At 49.8% G+C, this 22,185-nt stretch overlaps 1 protein-coding gene across 2 annotated transcripts in view; it reads right to left on the reverse strand.

The window, feature by feature from the left end:
• LOC144129064 (vascular endothelial growth factor receptor 1-like) overlaps positions 1-22,185 on the reverse strand; it is a 90,208-nt gene that overhangs the window by 50,187 nt on the left and 17,836 nt on the right. Inside the window, exon 1 of one of the 2 annotated variants that reach the window (XM_077662952.1) lies at positions 1,573-2,070. The exons of the other annotated variant lie outside the window; for it this stretch is intronic. Coding sequence (XP_077519078.1) covers positions 1,573-1,660 — 88 coding nt within the window. The 5' untranslated portion in view covers positions 1,661-2,070. Of the gene's footprint in view, positions 1-1,572; positions 2,071-22,185 lie in introns of those variants that run through there. 2 annotated transcript variants of the gene reach the window in all.

The raw sequence follows: 22,185 nt of genomic DNA on the forward strand, positions 1-22,185 counted from the left end.
CGTCTTGCAAGGGAGGCGTCGGAAATAACGTCTGGCTCCGAATGCCAACGGACACGTTCTGGTTGATTTCACACGCATTTGTGTCCACATCCTTGACGCTGGGCTTTTTGTGGAAGTCGGCTACCTTGTCATTTCTGTTTCTTTTTCTTTTTTTTTTCCTTGCGTTGTAGACTGAGCTGTGAGGTGTTTCTTGGTAAGAGCACTATGTGGGGATGTTGATGAGTAAGAAGACATAAGAACTGCTACATCCCATACAAAAATGTCCTATGGCCGGCTATAGAATTTTGGCCCAAATAGCTATAGACCTTTCCTATGTCTGTCTATAGCTGTCTACACAGGCTGATATATTTTTCTATAGAGAGCTTAAGAGAATTGTATGGTTCCAAAGCTATAGCTTTAGTGGCATAGATTTTTCAATAGCTGGCAATAAGCACCTCTATGGGTGCTTATAGACGTTCATAAAAGGCCATAGACGAACATAGCTTTTTCTACAGACGCCCATAGGACTTTTTTGTATGGGGTGGTTATTCTTGAAAAGAAAACAAAAGTAAATGGTATTCCCAGTGATAGGTTTTTTTTTTCGTTTTTAATGCCAGGTGTGCCGTAATGCGGCGGCGTTAGCTGAGCACTGCTGCCATTATACAAAGTCCATAAGTATAGTATGCTGATTCTACTCTATCCTAAAAAGAAGAAAATGAAGCTTCTTCCTCACTTGAGCGAGAAAACTAGAAAACATCAACGTGTACCGGGTCACAGATGGGGAAATAATTACGGTTAAAATCCACCAAACAGCCGTAGTGTGTTCATGCGGAGAAAAGAGATAATAAATTTTATTCCCGGTTTAGACCCCTGTCCGGGGCCCTTGAGTACAGTGGCCGACTACCATGATTCGCCCATCACGTTGCGTACGTGCTGGAAAAAATACTGAAGAATGGTGATGCTTGGTTGGGTTTGGGGAGCGAGCCAGTCTTTTAGAGAGATATGATCAAGGGTTGGAGACACGCGCTGAGCGTGTTTGTGCGGGGTTCTTGGGTTGTGGGGCTTTCCCACAGAGTGTGTGAGAAAGATGGGAAGTCCCCGCAGTGCGAACAGGTGCAGTGATCTGGCGGCGTGCTGAAGTTGGAGAAGGACGTTATGATGGGAGTAAAGGTGAGGTAACCGTTTGGACACAACTATTTTATGTGTTTTGATGTGGACGTTGACTGTTATAATTCGTTGGTAACAGTCATGGTGTCATGAACAAAGCTGCTGTCTAGCTAAGACAACAGTCCATAGCTGATGTGGTACGCATGATTTTGTGACAGTGTTCACGCATTAAGGTTTAGGATGGAGACGTCAATACATCCGTACTTTTCTTTCATTCCCCTTCGCCTTACCAATTCATGGTGCCCGCTAATCAAGCCATTCTTTTTGGCTGCATTTGACACAAAACTCCATGGCTTTCAAGCGTAAGCTTTCCAGAACGGCTTTCCGTTAGCAAAGGTTCTGTTTAGCGGCACGGTTACTCTATTTTACTAATAAGTCCATCTGTCTGAAGTCCTTAAATATGAAAAGTACAGCGAAGTCACTCACCGACATACATCCAGCAGAGGAGCAAGCAGTAGAAAGCAGCACATTCCCACCAGAAACGGGGCTCCAACCACACAGTCCTTCGCGCCATATTCGCCGCCCCCACCGACGAACTTGCGGTGGACGACGAAGACAAGAAACTGTCAACGATGATCACACCGGTGTACTTTCTGCCGCGTCGACATGGAACTAGCTGGACGTTGAACAGCGCCGGAAACGCGGCATACTCGGAGTCCACTAATCCGTCCGCTGATCCACAGACTCGAGCGCAGCCATTAATGCCAGGTGGACATCGTTAAATTCTCGACGCCTACTCCGCGCGTATGGAGAGAGCGAAGGCACGAAGAGCACACCTCCGTGGAACGCGGGACCGGTTGTGCACGCGCCGCAAGCCGCGGCAACCACTATCGCAACCACCACGACGAGCGCATCTCGGTCGCGCAGGCGTTGAAGTCAGCACAGGCGCTGCCGCAGGCAGACAGAGACACCGGAACTTCCTCCGGGCGCGAGATGAAACAGACGGAAAAAAGCGATAAGAAACAACACGTTCTCCTCTCCCTCGCCCACAACGTCACTACGGGACTTCGTATGGACGAGATCCGAGAGGGAGAGGGGTCGCTTTCCTGCTTCACCTTCTCACACTCCCGCTTTTGCGTCGGCGTCCTCTGCCAGTAGGCTGTTTTCTTTTGCCATCACCCGATTTTTTGCTGGCTCCTTTCCCAACATGGGCGCACGTCAGCACAGGCGGTTCGCCGTGGGCCTACCCCGAGAATCCGGCGCGAAGGCACTCCTCCCTTCGCTCTTGGGTCTCTCCCTCTCTATTTCTCTTTGCGTAACGCACAAGTCCAGTGTGCGATGTTCGTGTCCGTAGCCGGTCCTGGTCCACAGCGGAACCCGCTGGGAGAGGAGGCAGCTGCCCCTCACACAGACACGCACGAACACACGTCCTGCCGGCAACAGCTGAGGCGTGTCGGCAGCGGTGAACGCCGCTAGCCACCGTATGCGGGACCGCGGCCAAATGACCACGCGTGTGTGTGAGCGCAGTAACGCAGCGGGCTTTACGGCATCGTGCCGTGATTTGAAGCGATGGGGAGGGAGGTCGAGCCTGTTCCTCTGCTGTGAACTGACTTTGAGTGACGATGGCTTCTGTTAACCCCGGTCGGAGTCGCGACTAGCACGCATTGACCTTCGTTGTGATGCGTTTATGTGTTCCCTTTGTTTGGCACTCTTTTTAATACTTTAATTTCTTCGACTATCCCAAGTCCACAAATGAGTGTGAAGTCGGGCCGAAGGGAATTTCTGAGGGCGGGAATCAAACTCTGAGGTCAGTTTCGAGGAAACACTAATCCTTTGCAACACACATCGCAAAGGCCATTAATCTTCAAACGAAATAATGTAGAAAAAATACCGCGGGAAAACCACCTTGCTCCGGTGATAGGGAGGTGGTCGCTGTCGGTGGTATGGCTACAGGAATGGGCAGGTGGCACAGTCGTGAGAAACGAGTTTTTTATTTGCGTCCCTGAGAAGTGGACGGCCAACATTCTCGGAGAAAAAATTTGAAAATTGTAAAATTGCAATATACTGTTATGGAAATATTGAATGTAATTGTCCCTTCTTATGATATGACGCAAAATCTTTCTTTTAAAGTGTTTCCATCGATCAATTGCAATGGGAATGCGCTTGATGATAGAAAAAGCGTTAATAGGAAAAAAATACAAGACTGTCGTCGGGTGATCTGCGGATACATTGATTGTTATAGTGAAATCTTACATTGCATGAAAAAACTTCGTTCATGAACGGTTTCCCGTTTAAAAAGTGCTTTTGTCCAGAACTGTTTGGTAGGCGAATACAATAGGGTACCTGTGTTGCATATTTATGATGTTTTACGGTACACGAGTCTGTCAAATCTGAAGTAAGATGGGCTTTGCCAACGGCGATTAGGTGCACCCTAGTGCGTTGTTACAGTTCTCATGGAGTACAACTTATTCGAGAAAAAAAAGGGGAGGGGGAAGGGGAGAGATCACGTCGTTTCCATGCCTCAGAACGGGCGACGAATCTTGGGGTATCTTAGGCTGACGCACACTTTCTCTTGCACCCCGCACGAACTGCTGCTGCTTTGCCGTCAATGCACTTAATCCTGGAAGTCACTGCGATGCGAAGGTGGAATGGTTAATAGTAGTTTCCGCGTCTATTTATTTGACGCAGGCCCACTGTGAATATAGGCAAACGTAATTAAACATCATTATAATGAAAACATATTCTAAGGACGATTACGATTCGCCCTGAGCGCCGCTCTCTCCGTGTCTCGGGCTGTAGCTGCAGGTATACGCCCTTTGTTCTGCTTTGCTGGGTCGTCGGCACTTCTGGCGACGACATTAGTTGGACAGCAGTATTAGTTGATGAAGACGATGATGTGCGAGGGCGTGTTGCGATTTCGCGCGGGCGCGATTGTTTGCGACACAGAACCACCTCGTTCATCTAAGTTTCTGTTCAGTGAACAGTGCACCTTGGTGCGGGGGTTCATGCTGCGCAAAACCGGCCGCCTGAATGGTTGCCTGTTCTTGGCGCATGTGTACGTTTCCCGTAATTTTATGTGTAGGTGGAGTGCAGTGCGCGAAGACATGTGTATTTGCATGCGTGTGTTTGCATTGCGGAGTAGTACGTATGTGCGTAAAGAATTTGGTAGCTCAGCGGGATTGATTTTCATGCAATAAATAAAAATAACTGCGGCGACAGCCCAGTGCTCTCGTGAAGTGGTCAGAGAAGCTGATCTGCTCGCGGCGCCGCGGGTTCGAAGCCCAGTCTGCCATGATATAGTGGGCGGCTTGATGGTTAGTTGGCGCCGAAGTTATGATTAATCGGGCCAACTTGCCCACCACTGCATTCTCCGTAAATTCGGAGGGGGAGGAGCGACAAACTTCACCCCGCGTGCAAACTGAGATTCGACTGCTGACACCGGCGACAGGGGCCACGCCTGATCAGTGTTGGCGGTAACGTGTTACAAGTAACGGCGTTACCGCTAACGCGTTTCTCTTTTTGGTAACTTAGTAACGTACTCGTTACCGTTTCGGAACTGTAGCGGGTAACGTACTTAAGCTAACATTTTTCGGTAACGTAAGGTGTCACGTTACTAGTTACTTTCTGTTCCAATTGTCCCCCACTCCGCCCCTTTTTTAGAAAAAAGAAAAGCGCAGAGCACCTAAAGTGATGTGTCAAATGTACAAAATGTACGGGTGCTCTCGACAACACTTCTTGCGGCTCGCATGCATGCCAGAAAGCACCTCCCTTGATGCTGCACCAAAATCAAAAAGAATAGCCATAAAGCACGACATACCTGCACACACTTGCCTTCACCTACCTCCCCTTCCCAAACTACTCATACAACTCTTTAAACAGCGGAAGCAGGCCTTGCATTTTGTAACATCACATTTTTCAGAATTACTGTAAATTTGTTGAGAGTTCAGCGACGTTTTCTTTGTGAAGTTAGAATTGATGACGAAGTGTCATTTTGCTTTTAATGTCACATTCAGAAAATGGCTTCGCCATATGTAAAAGAGTTAGAAGTCATCACATGTAACTCTACAGGCAGCTGTAAGCCACTATAACATTGCTAAGCTCCTGCACATTCGTACAAAGTATTCTCGTTAAATCAGGATTTCGTGTAAAATTGTTATTCGGGTTAGAAGTTTTATGTGAAATATGAGGTTTATAAAGTTACCGTGAGTTCTTAAGGCGAAGACGCACTAATTAAAATTTATGGCCATGAAGTAACGGCAAAGTAGCGTGCGGTACTTTTTTTCAATAACGGCAACTCGTTACCTTGTTTTGTAGGTAACGTGGGTCGGTAGCGCGTTCCTTTTTTTTTCATAACGAGTAACGTATTTAGTTTTCTTTTTCGGCAACGCCTACAACACTGCGCCTGATTAGCCGTTGACCGGAGGTATGAGGCGTACACCAGTTCCATAACAAATCCCTTTACTTGGGCAAAGTACAACAACAGAATGTTACACAACTAAACCCAACAATGTAGCGTCCCTACAAGGCGCGGCGCAAATCACAAGCGCAAAATGAGGACGCGAACACTACAATTAACACAAGGAAGCAAACAACAGGGCGATTAGTATACAACAACGCTAAGAGAAGGAAATACAAAACAAAAGGTTAGGACGAGAAATAGGAAGCAACAAGACAAAGAAAAATTGGAGGACGCTTAGGCTTCGCCTTTAAGAGCGGGTCGCGACAGTGCACGGAACGCCATCGCCCTTTCGGCGCGACGCCTTGCCCGTTAGACAAATCGCTCTGCTACGTACGGTGAAACGGACGCGCGGAGCGCCAAACCACGTAGAAGCGCTGCCAGGCGCCTTGCCGAAACGCGCGGGACTCGAGTTTCAGTCGTAGTTCGTCGGCACATCGTTCTCGACAAACCCGATGCCACGAATGCCAGCATAGCTTACCGCGCCGAACGAATGGGCAGCAAGCCGCAAGCTTCGTGGTGAACGCGTCTTGGATGTGCGCTGCGTTGTTCGCCGCTCACCGCGTGATTCCTGCATGCCCGCACGGCCCCACTGCGCCCGAACGAGACGAGCGGGAGGCGCTGCCGTCGCGCGCCATCTGTCGGGGCAGTGGTGTACATTGCGAGGAGGAGGAGGAGGGATTTTTCCGCTCACGGTCAACGCCGCTGACGACACCGGCTTTTCTGCGACACGGGGCCCTTAACGCTTTCGCGTTAAAAAGAGTTCGAGTGGGGAGAAACGATGGCTTAGGGCCGTTGTACGATCGTTTCGGAGCGCCTTCCGCCTCGTCCGTTTCGGGAGCGGTCCGCCAGTTTTCGGCCGCCAGGCGGACGTGAGGCGGAAAGGTCTTGTACGATCACTTTGGCGCTTGCGAGCGAGGCGGATGGTCCCAGCATGCCGATTGGCGCGCCGGGCATATCCGTCTGTCCAATAGCCTTCTCCGGCTGGTGGCAACCTAGCCGGCTCGAGCGCACCGCCAGCATCGCTCCACGCGCCGAAACGGGCTCCCGCATCCCAAGGGGCAGATCGGTATGCGCCCGACTACCTTCTCCCTTGCCTCCTTTCCCGCCCCCCTCTCCAAACCCCGATATCCCTGCACACTGCGCTCCCCCCCCCCCCCCCTTCCCTACCTACTTCCCGTACGAGCGCCCCCCCCCCCCAAATAATAACCTCTTTTCGTGGTCACGTGGTACTTTTTTCCGTTCCTCGGCGACCTGCACCTAGGCCTAGTAGGCTGCGCTTCGGCATCGCCATGGTGTGCGTGTTGAAGTTCCTGCTTTTGTCGGCGGCTCTCGTCAGCGACCCTTGTGTAGAGATTTTGCGCACTACGAGACGAAAAATGCAATGCTCTGGTTTCAGGCATGCACGTTAGGCAGAAACAGAACTTTGTTCCAGTGCAAAGTGGAGAATCTGTGAATGCTAATGACCACAACCATTTCAGCCGATCCAAGCAAAAAAGAAATGGGTTCAATTTATATCTGGTGTCAGCCTCAACTGATCCAGAGTTGCGTCAATACTGCAGGGCTCGCAGGAATGAGTGCAGACTGGTATTGCAAAGCCAACCGCCACGCAATAGTGCATAGCACATTTCAAGGCATTAAAAAAGCCTTGTAACTGTTGTTTGATAACATGTGCAGGAATAGTGCTGTCATGACCATGAAGCAGATGGGATCGGATAAGTGTTGCTGGCAACTTATATAAGTGAGGAATGTTCAATTATGAATTTACTGATGAGCAAATAAATTTCTGTTCGTGGAAAATGCGAGGAGGGCTAAGAAAATCCCGGAACATACTACATTGCCGACACAAGTTCTTGCAGGCCAACCAGGGTTATCATCACCCTGCAGGCAAATAATCGTGTTCATAGGCAGTCACAAACAAATGAAGGCAGCATATGAACATGCAAATGTGCATGGATTACATCTCTTGAAGGCTTCGATAATGCCTCATCAAATAAACTAATGCAGCTGATAGCATTAAGCGCTGCTGCTCAACAACTGCTCGGCACTGACAAAATCATGTTGGCAAACAGGCCTCCAACAAAAGCATAGAGACAGCTTAATTCACTTTGGTACCTTTGTTTGACGTGTGGCACACACACACACACACACATACAAAATGACGGTGCCCCCGAACTGACATTTGCACTGCGCACCGATTTTTTTCACACAGGCTACATAATGCCGCTGGCACACTGTCTCAACCTGCGCACCCATGATCATAAAACGTACCACTGTATCGTGCACCAAGACGCACAAGACTGGCGACGCTGCTGTTGTCGCAGCAGAAAACACTGCGACGGCCGTGCAGCCAAGATCGTGTCAAGTCGCACACGCAGCAGTTTGCTATGTAGCAGAAACAACGTCGTGGGCTCGCCTCGGTCACGATCACTGCTGCCATCGCAACGGAAGCGACCAGCTGCACAGCTCCAAGTTCATTTCAACATTCGGAAAACGGCGGGCGTCGCGAGTTTTTCGCAGATGAACATATCGCTGATTTGACGGGAAAGCACTCGCACCGACCATAATCACTTTCACTACGCGGACACTTGTCGCTATGCTGTGAAACTTGCGCACGCACAGGAAAATAACTCGCAGCAGAAATTCAAAACGCTTGCCACAACCACAAACAGCTCGAAATAAACACTTCGTGACACCGCCATTGCACAGGTCTTGCGTCGGTTTGCAGAGCCGCAGCAGGAATTACAAACGCATGCAAAAACCAAAAACAGCTCGAAATAAACACTTCCTGACACCGCCACTGCACAGGCCTTGCATCGGTTTGAAGAGGCGCTCTGTCAACTCCGTCAACGTAGATGATTACACAATTCAACTAGTGGAACTATCGCTCGCCACTGCTGAACGCGGCGAAGTTTGCAGTCGCTCTGAACACTGGTAATATCAAGATGTGTACAATATAATATGCTTCGCGACATCGCTGCCACTGCCCAGGCCGCGCTCCCCAGTTCAGTCGACGGATGGCCATCTTGCCCCGGCAGGCCGGGGCAGAGCAGAACCGAGGCGGAGGGAGGAGGGGCTCGGACGTCACTGACGTCACGGGAAAAGCAGCCAATAGCTGCAATCCGGTCCCCGGCCGGATGCGCTCGTCCGCCAGAAAGTTGAAGTTCACCAACTTTCCATCCGTTCGCCGAACGTGGCGGATCCGCCAGCTCCGCTCCCGAACCGGACGAGGCGGAAGGCGCTCCGAAACGATCGTACAACGGCCCTTAGCTGCCCAGTGGCAAGGTCCGGTCGCGGGGAGCGTCGGGCTGAGGTTGCTCGTCGCGGGGCGGTTGATTTGTTGCGGATAGAGGCGAACTTTGGCCTCGTGTCTTCGGGGCCGCCGTCACCGCGCTCTACGCGTCAGACCACTGCCTGGGCTCGCTTGCCGACCGCTTCCCTGGCTGACCTCACTCACGACCGCACGCACCGAAATCTCCCAGCCAACTGCCCAGTGCCCACCTCGCGATTTTCCCGCCGCCGTGTTCTCGTGGGAAACAAACCAGCACACACAAAAAAAAAACTCTTCAGGCGCCGCGTACAGTGGAGATGCAGGTTTTGAAAGGTAAAAAAAGCACGAAGGAATGGTGAACGAACACAGCAGAAAGCCCTGATCCTAACGAGGGGAGTCTGCGGGGGTCGCGAACGGTGCCGGGGCGTTCAAGCCGCTTCTGCCTGTTGCCCCAACGCGCAAGCGCTCTCTAGCACCTACAAGGCGACAATAGGGGACCGCAGCTTCGCACGGGGGCGCTGCAGGCGCCAGTGAGAAGCGCCCTCTCCGGCCGACTCCTCACAATTGACCGGGCAGACCAGTCACCCCTCCCATTGAGTAGCTGCGCGAGTAGCCCGCTTTCTCGTGAAAAAGGCCAGTTCTGCACGTGCTTTGCACGCGTTGGCCTGCCTACAAGTGTGTTTGCGCAGTCGCGTGCTTTTTCCCTCGTGGCGGCGTGGCCTTCAGTGGCCCTCAACGTCGCGGTGAGTCGACCGTCACCACGCGGGGGAGGGGGGGGGGGGGGGGCAAAATCGTCGCTGAAACGGCGACATGTTTCTGAAAAACAGAGGCGCCTTTTGGCTACCTCTGCCGCAAAAGTAAAAGAAGCACAGGGCGGGCACGAATTTTGTGCCGCAGTCGCGGCTATGTTTATTTTTATTTTATTTGTTTATATGTTTATGATTTGGCTCGGTTGCACCGACGGTGTCGACGCTGCTAAGTTCACGAACGGGAGCTTAAAAGCAGTGCTCTAAAGCTCCTAAAATCGATTCCTCTTGAGAGCGTATTCTACCACACAGACGTTAAACCCGCAGTCGAATAAGAAAGCAGAAATAAGGCAGTCAACTGCTTATTGAGAGAGCTATTCTCGCGTTCACGGAATTCGCGATTTTTGGTTCAAGATTCAAGATTAGAAGGTGTTATTAGACGAGAAACTGGTTCCCACCATGACGCGCATAGTTTGCCAAATCACAAAATGACATCCACACAACCCCATATTTTTACGAAATGATATCACAAAGCGCCCGAAAATCAAGAACACTGGCGACAGCAGAGAGGAGCATGATATTTGCTAACAAAGAACGCAATTCTTTCTTGGAAAACTACGCAACATTATACGCATAAACCTACAATATTCATAAATCAAAATCCGCTGTAACTTCCTAAAAAGTTAGTAGACTAAAAAACCGGGCTGCCTATACATTGAGCATGGCTTAATCTAGTGGGCTTTTAATGATGATGACGATTATTATGATTATAGATTTTTATGGCGCAAGTGCATCTATGGCCAGAGAGCGTCATGGCACAAGGCATTTTCGACTACTCATGGTGGTGTCAAAGGTCCATTTTCCAAGCATTTCGCCCCTGATAAGCCGAGCACCGGGCTAGGGACCCATTATATCACCGGTGGGTACCCGGCGGAACTGGGGAGCGAACACCGCACCTCTCACATGCGAGGCGGATGCTCAACCACTTTGCCACCGCATGCGGTCTAGTTGGTTTCTTAAGTGCACTGTGTTTTAGTTCAGTGAACAGTTGTTAGACAACGTTCGAAATCCACTGTTCCCTTCAAACACTTTCGCGCACCCAGGTACAAAGCTTGCTGATATTGGAGGGGGCTATAGTCCAACCTGAACAACAACGCCTTCTCGTCACTGATTAGTTTTTGTTTCCTTTTTAGTTGTTTGTTTGTTTGTTTGTTCCGACGAATGCAGTCCTGGAATAGGTTTGAGAGATTGGTCTAATGGGACAGAGGACAAAGACGAGGCGAGCTTCAAATATAGAAACTTTATTGCGCCGACAGCGCCCGCTTCCCACGCCAGCAATCAAAGGGAACAGGATTCGGAGAACAGGCGACACAGCGCTTGAGCCTCTCAAACTCAACAACTCCCACCGTTCGTGTAGATGCACTTCGGATTTCCCAATCCCTGGAACTCTCAAGCCCGGAGCCCGGATGGCAAACATTGCTCCAAACATAGCGCGGCGTTCAGAAAACCGACCCGCACAAGTGAGTCGCTGCTCACATACGGCGACATTTCCCACCGCTGCTCAGCTGAAATGTGCGCAATCCAGCAAAAGCTTAAACACGCCCCCTTTGTGGTCATTAGTTTATTTCCGACGCAAATAAGAGGTGCACCTGGCGGGAAGAACCGCAAGGTACATTCAATTTCCTTTCGACAGAACAAACAGTCGGATCTCCTGCGCACCCGAAGTTCCCACGGTTGTGCTTGAAACCGCCCATCGCTTCACTGGGTCCGCGGTTGGGGCTCCGGCTCACCGAAAGCTTCATCAGCTCGGGACCATTAGCCTTTCTTTCGTTCCAGCACCTGACGTCAGCTGAGCGGACAACATGCGAGCGTAAAGCAAATAAGGATGCTGCAGTGGGGCGAAAATACAGACGGTTGACCCCAACTCCGCCCGCGCGTGCAGGGAACCGGCCAAGTTTTGTCTAAAAGCGCGTCCTGTTGGGCAGTGTTTGGCCACCGCAGGTGCTCGGGCGCGGTGCAGCCCCAAGCGGGGAGAGAGCATCGGCTCGGCCCGGAAAAACGGCGTTTGCTCAGCGGAGTACAGGCGCGCCGACCGGTGCCCGGTGCGTTCCCTGTCGGAAATGAAGAGGAGGAAAAGCTGCCCAAACACGGGTCGCCGTGCTTTCGGAAAGAGAGCCGACGAGCAACAAAAGAAGCACAACTGCAAAGGCAACAAGGATCGAAACAAAGCAACTATGCAGAGCCTTTTGTTGCGTCGCGCACCTCGCATAACCATGACAAAGAAAGGTAAGGTGTGTGTGTGTGTTGGGCAGCAGAAAGGCTGAGCAACCTCATCCCTCACGCCAAGTTGCGAAAGAGTGCTTTGTTCCGGTCCGCTCTCGAGTAGGGGCTGAGCTGGCATGCGTCGTATCAAGGGTCTCGATGTTGTCGGTCTGATAGTTGGACCAGTTATCGGACGGGTTTATCGTTGCAGGCTCGAGATGGAGCGAAAAAAAAGAGCTCGGCCTTGAAGGGGCGTTTGGGGGCTTCGGCAGAATGTGGGTAGCTTATATGACTTCAGTTAATTTGTGTGCGCGAGAATGAATAAAATGGTCTCAGGGACGTAGGGCGTGTGCTTGCCTGTGTGGTTATATGACGAATGCGGCTGGTATACGACTTCAGTAAATGCGTTTACCCGCCCACGAGCAATCATGTCGTTTGCCTCGTGTACATCTATAGTTGACGTCAAGGAGGAACGGATTGGCGAAGCGGCTATGCTATTTCTCGTAGGAGGGTACTTTGAGGGGCGTCCACATACACACGCATGAGTCAAGTCGGAGGCGGTGTAAGTACTTGCGGCGAGGAAAACGCTTACATGTTAACTACTTGGGCTACGCTACGACGAAGCGACCAAGCAGAATGTGGCAAAGGATGGCCGAGTGGAGCATCTTAAATATCATAAATACCAGAATACATCGTCGTAAGGCTAGCAACACGAAAAACTTCAACGTCGCTAACCCGTCATGTACCGCGACGCATTCACATATCTGGATGCTGTGAGCGCACTAAGCAGTATCTCGTTTCAACCATATATACGACACAACACCTAGAGAGATGATTACTATCAATTAGTCGCCTGTAATTGAACATTACTTCCTCATTTCGTTTAAGGTTCGTCCAAAATGTAAGCGTCATCCATCTTCCGACGGTTCTTAGTGAGACATGTGTCGAAATCTTGGTCCCCTCCTCGGAGGTCGTGCGCATATCGTGCGCCAAGCAACCACGTCAAAAAGACCGAACCACCCGGTCCGGCGCAGGCATAGCAACAGCCGCTAGCAAGCCATACTATACAAGCGCACATGCTCTTGTATAGCACGTGTATTACAAGCACGTACCATCGCAAAAAAAAAAAAGTGAAGCTCTTTGCAGGCGCGGCCCGTCCCTGCTCATGTTTTGCAGCTCGCGGTGGGACAAAAGACGGACGTGGGAAATCGTAATCCGATCTGCGTTTGTACATGGGGGCTTGACTTGGCACGCAGGCTCTTGAGGCGGCACGCGACGCGGTGAAGACAGACGGAAGGGGCCGTCTCTCGGGCTTGGATAGTTGTGTCGTAGAGGCGAGGGAGGGCGGGCCCATCGCGTGCAGCCATGCAGCCGCAGATCCGACAGCGTCCCAGGCGCCGGGCGATCCCGCGCAAAAGCGCTTCAAGATGTGACCCGGAAGAGGCACCTCCTCAAGCATGAAGCGCTGGCTGCGGTTCGAAACGCCAGAGCCATCTTTTGCAGAACGTGTGTTGCAAAACCTCTGCTAGGATCTACTGGCCTCAAAGTATCATAGTCGCCATAAAACACACTCTGTAATACTAAACAAAGGCCCGTCGCGGGAAATCAGCAGCTTTGGCGTTCGCCTCATGATCCCAAGGTCGCGGGTTCGATCCCGACTGCGGTGGCCGCATTTCAATGAAGGCGCAATGCAAAAACGTCTGTGTGCTCCGCTGTGTTTGCGTACTTTAAATAACCCCAGGTGGTCTAAATTAATCCTGAGCCCTCCACTACGGCGTCCCTAATAGCTCGTGTGTCGCCTCGGGTCGCTAAACCTCACAATTTGCAATGTACAGAATGAAGGATTCGGAAGCAAACAAACGTTGCAGGAAAAAAATAGTAATGAAACACAAAAGAACCAACCAAAATATTACTGGAAGTGTGCGACAGAGGCGCATCTTGGTTTAAATGTAGCGCAGGCAGCGTTATTAACGGCAAGAAGGTGGTGGGTCACGAGTACCTTAGCTCAGTTTCAAGTATAGAAGCGTTTTTCCTGACGCAAGCGTTTCATAAACCTGACGGTGGACACCGAACACGATCGACAACCCGTATTTGCTTGAGATTCTTTCCTCAACTCACTGTTTTTTCTTTGTCATTCGTAAGCGGCGACTCTGATGCCAAAGTTTGCACAGAACATGATCGAGAGGCCAAAACAGATCGAGAGCCCGTATTTCCTTGAGATTCTTTCCCCAGCTCATTTTGTCTCTGCCATTCTTAAACCATGACTTCGATGCCGGAGCTGGCGAATGGCATTGCTGGCTAGCTTTCGGTCATGGCGTCACAGACGTAAGCGTAGATAATCACAAAATATGGCCCGGTTTCGGCTTTCTGGCTTGGCCGAAGTCAAAGCAAAATTATATTCGTCTATACTGCACTAAACTATATTTACGCGGTAGAACCATATGGCACGTGGCCAGAAATTTTTTTCGGGATGGAAAAAGGGGTGGGGGGCTTGGATACGTGCCCGGGTAGCACGAAACATCAAAAGCAGCGGCAGCATCAAAAGGCAGGAAAATTTGTGCGCTTGCATGGCTAGCTGTTGGAAAAAGTCCACATAAATGCCAGTGCCACTGCATTTAGCACTGAACGGCGTCAACACCGTGTGCGGGTCAAGCGCACAAGACCGACGCGTTGGACAAGCACGCGATGGCTTAAATGCTTCATGATGAAGCGGCTGAGTGGGCCTTTAGCGTCACATTACGACAAAAATCCTCTTGTTCTGAGAGCAAATAGATGTCAGGGTAAAAAAGCCTCACCCTTTTTTTTTTTCATTTATGCTAAGCCCGCGCAGTTTCCTTTTTGTGAGCGTCCGTGTTTGTGCGCGTCTTTCCTTCGCGTTCGCCAGTTTTGCTTGACACGCCCATCTACGGCTAGGACATCTGCGACACGTAGATGCGCGGACCCATTAGATAGAGGGAAGAAAAACAATTTAGGCGACGTGCGAAGTTCGTGCGCGGCCGAAAAGCGAAAGTGAGACGAAACAGCTCTTTCTTATCCTCACGCTGGTGTCCTTTGTTTTTCTTTTCTTTTCTTTGTTTTCTCTGTGTTCGGAGCAGAGCAGTGCGGGTCTTACGAAAGTTCCAATGAACGCGCCAGAAATATATGCTTGCATACACAGCATAAGACTAGTGAGCCGGCGCAGCATATTTCGCATTGTCTACGACATTTTTCGTTCGGCGACAAGCTATCTTGCCCTAACTATCAGAAAAAACTACAGGAGGTTTTTTTTAATAATAATAATAATTGGTTTTTGAGGGAAAGGAAATGGCGCAGTATCTGTCTCATATATCGTTGGACACCTGAACCGCGCCGTAAGGGAAGGGGTAAAGGAGGGAGTGAATGAAGAAAGGAAGAGGTGCCGTAGTGGAGGGCTCCGGAATAATTTCGACCACCTGGGGATCTTTAACGTGCACTGACATCGCACAGCACACGGGCGCCTTAGCGTTTTTCCTCCATAAAAACGCAGCCGCCGCGGTCGGGTTCGAACCTGGGAACTCCGGATCAGTTTTTTTTTTTTTTACGACGAGTAGCTTTTATAGAACTGTCCCGCCGAATGAGCATCACGTGATTCGCCGTTCCTCGGAGTGGCCCCGTGACCATCTCGGCCACGCCACAGGCCTGACTGTCACCTTGAAGTTCATGGTTTATTCGGGTTTAACGTCCCAAAGCGACTCAGGCTATGAGGGTCGCCGTAGTGAAGAGCTCCGGAAATTTCGACTGCTTGGGGTTCTTTACTGTGCACTGACATCGCACAAAACGCGGGCCTCTATATTTTCGACTCAGGAATACGCCTATGTGGGAGTAAAAAAATGGAGTAAGCAGTCCTCTAGCGCAATCCTTTTCAGTAAAAGGGAATGCGCTAGAGAAGAGATTACACACTTGTTACTCATGTGTGTTCAGAGTGTATAGTTGACCGTCACGTCTTCGGAATGCGATTTCACCGAACTAACAAAACAGCATTGTTTTCTGGAGCAACCTGTTAGACGGGTCGTAGGAATAATAATAATTGGTTTTTGGGGAAAGGAAATGGCGCAGTATCTGTCTCATATATCGTTGGACACCTGAACCACGCCGTAAGGGAAGGGATAAAGGAGGGAGTGAAAGAAAGGAAGAATAGATGCCGTAGTGGAGGGCTCCGGAATAATTTCGACCACCTGGGGATCTTTAACGTGCACTGACATCGCACAGCACACGGGCGCCCTAGCGTTTTTCCTCCATAAAAACGCAGCCGCCGCGGTCGGGTTCGAACCCGGGAACTCCGGATCAGTAATCGAGCGCCCTAACCACTGAGCCACCGCGGCGGGGCCGGGTTGTAGGTCAATTTACAGATTACCTGCGCCCTGCTTACTTGGAAATGCATCGTCCGTGCCTTTTATGACCACCTCAACACTTTCGAATCGCGCAAAACTTTAGTGAGTCGCAGTCGGGTATAAAGGCAAAGGTAGGAAGTTAGCGCCTTTCAATTTCCACACTAGTGATTTCCACTCTGGTGTGGAAATTCTCCTCTCGAGCACAACTCTCGGTGGCTCTGCAGCGAAGGCTAAGCAGGAAAGGGAAGGAGGCGGGCCTTTGTCCCCGTGTTGGGGAGTGGGTTCGTTGTTCGGTTTATGGGTACGGAGGGGTGAAAGAGAGAGAGAAAGAGACCGTTGTCCGGCGCCTATCTCACTGTGCGCTCTTGAAGGCGGCTGACGTCCGTCTGAAGGTAATGCAGATTAAGGGGCTTCAGCCTCTTTTCCTTTCCGCAAAGAGTGAGTGCTGTCTGCGGACGTATCTATTAGTCCGATTTCAGTTGGAAAACAAGTCTGGTGGTGAAGCTGACTCGTGATGCTTTCGGAATAAACGACGAAACTTGGAGGGCCGCAGGCCACAGCTGTGCGTGCCGCGCGTTTGAGGCCCCTGCTATAGCAGATAACAAAGGAGGAGGAGAATCAGAACTGGAATGAGTTGGAACTCAAGTGGTTTATTATCCTGGCTCAGGTGTGCACTAACTCCTGAGGAAGGAAAGAAGAGGGGCAATCGCGTGGCACTGACTCCATTATGTGAGATTTCGCATAACGTGTTTCCTATTCTTTGCGACGTCAAAATGAAACACTGCTTACGTTCAGAGGTCCGGCTTACGCTGTGTTTAGGTAACCGGTGTTTGTGTTTCACCTGAGCACAGGGACGCCTGTGAAAGCTGTACGCCAGATGGCACCTGTCTCTTCGCTTCCCGGATTTTGCAGGTTTTTCCTGGTTCACAAGAGACACGAGGTTGCTCACCTTCAGCTCCTCCTCTCGGCATCACAGGTGGGCAACCTCATGAGGTAGACCTCAACCTCTGAATGACCTTAACCTCACGTCGTGAGGTGAGGTTGAGGTGAGGTCGGCGACGGCTCGAAATTTTGTGCCATTATCACTTATGGGAGATCTGGATGCAGACGTCAAGCAGTATCCATCTAGATATCGATGCAGGCATACGGGTGTTCCCGAGGCCCTCAGATTCAATGGTTACGAAGGTAATGTGAATGCACCTGTCGTAGAGGTAAGCAAGAAGTGGGTGGAGGATTGGTAGCTTAAAAGCAGGGCAGTAAGCTAAACACAGAAGTTGAGGATTCGAAGTCGGTGTAGCCTTAAAGCCATTTGAATCTGCATTTCATAAAGGGTAAATTTCAGGCTTGTACTTTTTAAGGTTGAGAGCAGGTGCCACCAGCTCGCCCTCTCATTTCTTCCTCACTGGGCAGGACGAACAGCCTGGGAGTTCCTTTTTCGTTATTTTTTTTAGTATGCAATGCTTCCGCGGATACGTCCTACACCACTGAGCGTCCTACACCACTGACTACATACTGAGCGTGTACAGGTGACGTCTGCACCTGCCGTTTCTACGCACGGTGAACCTTCGACGCGCAAGACCGGAAGGAATCGGCGCTTTCGAAGCAGCATGTCCTTTGGTAAGACACGCGCAAAACAGAAGCTTCGACCCCGTTGTAGGAGGCACGTCTTCGCCGACGAGCAGGTTTCTGCCGTCAGCGCATCGGTGGCGACACTAATGCTTCACACCGTGACGGCCCCGGTGGCAGTGGAAAACGCCTTCTCCTTGGCCGCACGCAGAGAGTGCGGCAAGTTCTCCCGTGACCTATGCGGTGGCTTCTCCGAATAAATACGAGCATTTGCGCAGAGATTCGCCCTCTTGAGCACTGATTCAATGTTTGTATCCTATACTGCTTTTTTTCCCCCCAAGCAGAAGTGAAAACGTCATTCATAAGGCATTCATGACCATGTCTGTATCGCCAGTAGGACCTTCGACTTCTGCAGCGTGTGGAAAAGTCAACCGTGAGGAATTAAAGAACCTGCGCAGCTTCCGGTAGCTTGTGTGCAAGAATGCAGTGCAGCGTGCCTTTTCTTTTTTTTTGCTTGCAAGAACGATGACCGCTTTAAGTAAAACTAGGCGGCGTTAGGGAAGCTTAAGATGGCATCATAAATGAGAGACCGAATTCGCGGGGCATTTCCAACGTTTGAGAACGATTTGTATTGTGATGACAGTGTGATTCCAACTTAGCAATGAAATGAAAAGGCAGGCATAATTGCCACAAAAGCATTTAGACCACCGCCATTCCGTGTTTCGAATTCATAAATTAAATGTACATCACATTACTTCACTGAGTATTTCATGAATGAGGCTTACGCTCTGAACACGAAAGGAGTAAAAAAAGAAGTAAGCCGTCTTGAAGCGCAAACTCTTTTAGGGGCATGACATGGTATGCCGTTCAAGTCCTGCGGTAGATTTCCATCACTAAAAATATGGAATACTTACGATTGGCATAGGGAGCTAATTCCCTCCTCAAAACATGCGAAGTTCTAGCAGTCACGAAGATTTTAACCTAGGTTTCAATCTCATCTATTAGGAAGCCTCAAGACTTCCGGTAGCTTCCTCCCATTGCTAAGTGCATCAGGTTACTATACTTTACAATGAGAATATAATTCCGTTTCCAAGAGTAAGCATTCATATATTTAGTGATGAAAATCTACTCCTGAACTTTGGCCGCATACCCTGACCCTAAAAGGGAGTGTTCTAGAGGATAGTTTACTCTCTTTTTACCCCCGTATAGGCGTATTCGTGTTTAGAGTGCATTTCAGGAAAACTTTGCCTCCGTACACTATTTATTTTACAGACAACAACACAATACTGAGGAGACCCTATCCATTTTTTTTTTCTGGTAGTAAAAATGTATCCTGTGATCCCATCTGTTGCCCCGCCGCGGTGGCTCAGTGGTTAGGGCGCTCGACTACTGATCCGGAGTACCCGGGTTCGAACCCGACCGCGGCGGCTGCGTTTTTATGGAGGAAAAACGCTAAGGCGCCCGTGTGCTGTGCGATGTCAGTGCACGTTAAAGATCCCCAGGTGGTCGAAATTATTCCGGAGCCCTCCACTACGGCCCCTATTCTTCCTTTCTTCTTTCAGTCCCTCCTTTATCCCTTCCCTTACGGCGCGGTTCAGGTGTCCAACGATATATGAGACAGATACTGCGCCATTTCCTTCCCCCCCAAAACCAATTATTATTATTATTATTATTATTATTATTATTATTATTATTATTATTATTATTATTATCCCATCTGAGTATGTTGATGCTCGTACTGCAGCGAAAGGCAAATCTTGAAATAATTGCATTTAATTTTTCCCTGCTACCCGATGCGAGCTCGTGACGTCTACACCGGAAAAGACTTCGAGATCACCGTTTTTATGTGAAAGGTAATACAGCCTGCCCCTGGAATCCCCCCCCCCCCCAAGAAAGAAAGAAAGAGAGAAAGAAAGAAAAAAAAATGGCGGACGATTTAGGTCAAATGCGAATTAGGCGCCCAAGCGTTTCGGTTTTCACTTCGGTTGCGGTTCGCGGGGCTCGGTTTTCAGGTCAAGCAGGCTTGAGACAAAGATGGACGAAATCGCACTTGAGCTCCGCTCCGGTATGACGCAAAGCGTTAATCATTTAATGCCCATATATGCGGAATTGTAATTGTCTACGTTACATTAATAAATCACAGGGAACCTTCATACCCCTCCTGGCGCAGTGGTGCAGCGGTTAAGCGATGCGCCACTGCGCTGCGATGGCAATGTCCTGCCACCTATGGGGCTTGGGAGGCCCAGGTTGATCTTCCCGAGCAATCTCAATGTCATGGAGAGAGGCCTCGGAAGACAAACATCAGCGAAATCTACGACTGGATGTTTTAACGCTAGCGCGCTAAAACTCTGTCGATGTGCCGTACTTTACTTGCGAAATCGACCGATGATGGCGACATCTATATTTCGTTTTACATTCGATAGCATTTAGGTTGTCGTCTTGCAGAAACCACCGGGTTTCTCCGCAAAGAAATTCCTTGATTGGTCGAGATGCCGTGACGTCATCAGCACTGCCAAACTTGAAATATGAATGTTGGAGTTCTTCCATTGGCTTATACCTTACTCCACCTAGTAATCCAAATTAATCCATGCTAATCCTCATTAATCCACCCCTAATACACCTTAATATATTTTCTGGGGTGGTCCTACTTTCAATTATATATATATATATATATATATATATATATATATATATATATATATATATATATTATATATATATATATATATATATATATATATTATGGGGGGGCACTCTAGAGTATTTAGAAGTGGGCCAACTTTCAAATGCTATTGCATTTTCGTCTTTAAGAGGTCAAGAAGAACCCAAGCTACTTTTCTAGATTATAAAATCTGCGCTATACCAATGAAATTAGTGTCTTTGTCGTTATAATTCTGTGATTTCTTTCGGTACAGGCCAACTCTAATTTGCACTCACTACTCAGTGTCCCTTTAAATGAAACGGAGTCCCAGAAAATAAGTGCCGCCGGCAAAATCAGGCGCCCTGTTAAGTGTCTTGACTGGTTGGTTTACGGCAGAAAAAAAAAGAACAACTATTACTTTTGGATGGTGTGAATTTTCGTACATTGCATCTTGGGCAGTAAAGCGCCGGAGTTCCTTTTGCCGTCCAATTGCCCCGGATAGTGCAATAATATGAGCGTTAATGCACTGCATAAAGCAAAGCAGGAGCGTTCGCCTTTCTGATTGCAGATGCTCTTACCCAACGGGGCGCACGCGAAGGTCATAGACGCTAACTAAAGGTCGTACTTGCTTCGCACGTATGTAGGCAGTGACGGAGGAGCTGATGAGGTTATCGTGTACACCTCCGGGCTAAGTGGTCGCGTCGACGAAGTTGTGCAGATTTGTTTTGCGCTTACGCACCGTGGGTGAAGCAGTCCTTCCTTTCGTGGGCCAACGACTTCACTGCGTAATTAGAAACTAAATGAAGCAATAAATTAACGCGTCCTTTCAGCCAGTTTCAGCATACCGTCGTAACTAACACATCCTTTAGTTCAGCCACGTTAGTAGAATGCAGTAAAAAACAAAAAGAAGCGCGAGGACGACTCTATATACAGCTCAAATTTGTGCTGCGCAGACTTGCCCGCCCTTGAGGCCTATCTGATGGCAGATGCATCGCATATCTGAGTTCCTTTTGTGGCTGTCATCAACTGGCTCTCTATTCCAGAAGAAAAAAAAAAGAAACGTGATTCACATGTTTGGTCGCTTTCGTTCAAGCGACGCACGGCGAAGTCACGATGACATGGCATATCATGTCAGTATTCGTGCGCCCACACTAGCAGCAACAACGTAATGAGCCACGCAGTATGAGCCGAATGTCGTCATGGCTGGGCCGTTCACGTGAGGGCGCTGCCTCTTTATACAGGCGACAGACCGTTTTAGAGCTTAAATACTCCGAAGAAAAACTGACGAAGAAAGAAAAAATGTCCTGGCTTAGCTAAGGTTAAGCCTAGGATGCGAAGCATAATAGATTTGTGAAAGGGATTCGGTATCGCCTGCCCGTAAGTCAGGCTAGTCTCTTCGTTGTTTAGCAATCTCCTGGAGGAGCGGGAGTTAGCCTTGGTGGTCGCGGCCGCGCGGCAACCGCGCGAGTTGAGCCCCGTCTCTCCTCAGCTGGCGTGACGTCAGACCACGTGCTCGGCTGCAGCGCCCCTAGCGGGAGGAGCGGGAGTTAGCCTTGGTGGTCGCGGCCGCGCGGCGACCGCGCGAGTTGAGCCCCGCCTCTCCTCAGCTGTCGTGACGTCAGACCACGTGCTCGGCTACAGCGCCCCTAGCGGGAGGAGCGGGAGTTAGCCTTGGTGGTCGCGGCCGCGCCAAGCTGGGCTATGGTTGAGCTAAGTAGTGTCCCTATTATGCTTCGCATAAAAATTAAGGGACCTGTGATGTCCGTCGGAGCAAGTCAATTGCTCTCTAAACTTGTGGGCTCAAAGTT

Source organism: Amblyomma americanum, chromosome 4, assembly GCF_052857255.1.
Source record: "Amblyomma americanum isolate KBUSLIRL-KWMA chromosome 4, ASM5285725v1, whole genome shotgun sequence".
Classification (NCBI taxonomy): domain Eukaryota; kingdom Metazoa; phylum Arthropoda; class Arachnida; order Ixodida; family Ixodidae; genus Amblyomma; species Amblyomma americanum.